This window comes from Lolium rigidum, chromosome 1 (assembly GCF_022539505.1).
Source record: "Lolium rigidum isolate FL_2022 chromosome 1, APGP_CSIRO_Lrig_0.1, whole genome shotgun sequence".
Lineage (NCBI taxonomy): Eukaryota > Viridiplantae > Streptophyta > Magnoliopsida > Poales > Poaceae > Lolium > Lolium rigidum.
The window spans coordinates 8070554-8073479 of record NC_061508.1 but is presented as its reverse complement, the minus strand read 5'-3'; the positions used below and the strand labels follow the sequence as shown (position 1 = coordinate 8073479).

At 56.5% G+C, this 2926-nt stretch overlaps 1 protein-coding gene across 1 annotated transcript; it reads right to left on the bottom strand.

The window, feature by feature from the left end:
- Positions 1-368: 368 nt before the first annotated feature.
- On the bottom strand, positions 369-2571 carry LOC124666964 (hexose carrier protein HEX6-like). The gene has a single exon (XM_047204302.1). It carries the CDS (start codon positions 2402-2404, stop codon positions 860-862), a length of 1545 nt encoding a protein of 514 aa, XP_047060258.1. The 5' UTR covers positions 2405-2571; the 3' UTR covers positions 369-859.
- Positions 2572-2926: the final 355 nt, after the last annotated feature.

Here is a 2926-nt window from a genome sequence, read left to right as displayed (position 1 = left end):
TATCCCTTTCATTTCATCTCACACATTCACTATTACCATGAACTCTCCCCGTATAGTTTCTCATATGAAGGAATTTCAAACAACTCTCGTAATCATTTAATATTTATGTTATTTACCTTCGTACTTTATTTTAGTAGATTATATTCAACCACACTCATCACTCATCCTTTTTCCCCTTTCATTACTTGCAGTCAATTCACTCTAGACTTGTGACACCTTGGATTAGGCAGAAAACATATACAACACTTATCTTTTGGCTCTTTGTTGAGATCGATATAAAACCGGAATTAATACTTTCACTGAAACGTGTTTAAACTATTATGTGCTCTTGCGGGTCATTAGTGATCATTGGGTGCAGGTAATCACTATGTTTTCAAAATGGAGGCTTAACCCAGCCTCTACATCGATGCATGAAGGTTGTATTCAAGTATCAAGTCACTTTGACTTTCACTCTGTACATGTGCAATGCGAGCTGCTTATTAAAATCGATGTGAGCACTCCGTTAAATATCTTATAGCGTTCAATTAATGTATCTGCTCAAGAGCGTGAATTGATCTGCGACGAGTATATTTTCCGGCACATGATCCAGCAATAATGGCACCTGCTCGAGCTCGAGCTCGACCAGCAGTACATTGCTCTTCAGTCTTGATGCAGTCTGTCACACAGACAGCTCCGAATCACTATAATTGATGTTGATTGCTGCCACCATGTGATCAGCATCAACTTAGTACCAGTTCACCATAACACCATCAATTCGGCACGACCCACCTCGAGGAACGGATAATGGATAGCCACGTAACGGCGTAAATGGATGGCCACAGGCGCCATTACGATTCGTGCAATCGCAAAGTTTGTTTCTTCAGAGTTTCCCGCTCGCCGGCACCTCCTCCTCGGAGTCGGAGACGACCCTCCTCCAGAACCAGTGCTCGCGCCACACCTTCTCCACCTGCTCGATGGGCACCCCCTTCGTCTCCGGCAGGAGGAGGTACACGAACGCCGTCATGGCGGCCAGCCACGCCGCGAAGAAGAAGAATATGCCGGCCCTCATGTGGCACAGCATGGCCAGGAACGCCTGCGCCACGAACACGGTGAACACGAAGCTCGTCGCCACCGTCACGCCCTGCCCCGCCGACCGCACCTCCAACGGGAAAATCTCGCTGGGCACCAGCCACCCCAAGGGCCCCCACGACCACCCGAACCCGGCCACGTACACGGCGATCAGGAAGATGAGCGCCCCGGCCCACGCCTTGCTGACGCCGCCGTCGTCGCCCAGTTTGGCGGCCAGGATGCCGCCGATCAGCACCTGCGACGCGAGCATCTGGGTGCCGCCGGCGAGGAAGAGCGTCCGGCGGCCGAACCGGTCGACCAGGAACATGGAGAGCAGCGTGGCGGCCGCGCCGACCACGCCCGTGACCACGGAGGATAGCAGGGACGCGCTCTCGCCCATGCCGATCGTGCGCAGCAGCACCGGCGCGTAGAAGGCGATCGCGTTGATCCCGGTCACCTGCTGGAAGAAGGGTATCGCCACGGCCATCACCAGCTGCGGCCGGTACCGCCGCTGAGTGACGAGCATCTGCAGGCCTCCGCCCGCCTCTGACGCGCTGTCAGAGGCGGCAACGATGTCATCCAGCTCGCGGTCGACGTCATCAGTGCCGCGAATCTTCCGGAGCAGCAGCGCCACCTCCTGGCGGTCTTTGCCTTGCTGGACGAGGCTGTTGGGCGTCTCCGGGAGGAACAGCGCGCCGACGAACAGGAGCCCTGCCGGCACGGCGGCGAGCGCCAGCGAGACGCGCCACCCCCAGCCTCCCTTGATCTTCTCCGTGCCGAAGTTGATCACGTTGGCTGCAAGCGCACCGATCCCGACGCTGAACTGGAAGCCGTTGCTGAACGCGCCGCGGTGGCGCGACGGCGCCATCTCCGAGAGGTACAGCGGGACGGCCGTGTTCGCGAAGCCGAGGCCGACGCCGAGGAGCACCCGGCCGAGGATGACCATGTAGATGTTCACGGCCGCGCCGCCGACGGCCGCCCCGGCAAGGAAGGCGGCGCCGCCGAGGAGCATGGACGGGCGGCGGCCGCGGCGCGAGGTGACGCGGGAGGCGAGGAAGGTCGTGAGCAGGCCGGCGACGTAGAGCGAGGAGGTGAAGGCGGTGAGCAGCTGGCTGTCGAACTTGCAGTAGTTGCTGACATGGGAGTCACCTTTCATCCGACGGTACACCTCCGGGAAGAACCGGCGCAGGAACGGCTCCATGGACGAGACCCCGCCCGCGATCCCGATGTCGTAGCCGAAGATGGCGCCGCCCATGCCCGCGGTGATGCACGACAGCACGACGAAGGCCGTGACCCTCCCGCCGTCCCCATAGCTCCGGTTCTGACTCTCGGAGACGCTGACGCCGCCGACCGCCATGGCTGATGGATCAATTCAGATCACCAGAGCTAGCTGCATGCGTCCGGACACGCACGCAAATTTGTAGAAGAAACTCGGTACTTTGCAGCAGTGCACATTTGGATCGTGGCAAATCTTGTGGTGCTGCACAAGTGACGACTGACTGTCATGGTTGACTGGTCCGTGTGTTGACTAGATGGAGATTATCGCGATGCTAGTGATTTCGTTTGCTTGTTGCAGTTTGGTCTACAATTCAACGGAGCCGCTGTCAGTGACCAGCACAAGTAGCTATCAATGGCGATTTCTTCTTGGGGCGATGGAATACTCAAGGCACGTCGACGGCGACGTTGCCGTCCTTCTACACTAGTATCTACTACTCTCGGCGGAGATCGATCGTGTTGTCTGGTTTGAGATGCGATGCTGATCGCCTAATTTGCTTCTTGTGAGAATTTTCCAAAATTTATTGTAACGAAGTCCAAGCAACAGCAGAAAATGTGCTGTTGGTTTTGATTTTGTGCTTTTTGAGCATCTCCATCAATCTTG

Bases quoted from the DNA above. Each gene is read 5' to 3' on its own strand.
- LOC124666964 (XM_047204302.1), bottom strand. From the start codon at position 2,404: ATGGCGGTCGGCGGCGTCAGCGTCTCCGAGAGTCAGAACCGGAGCTAT.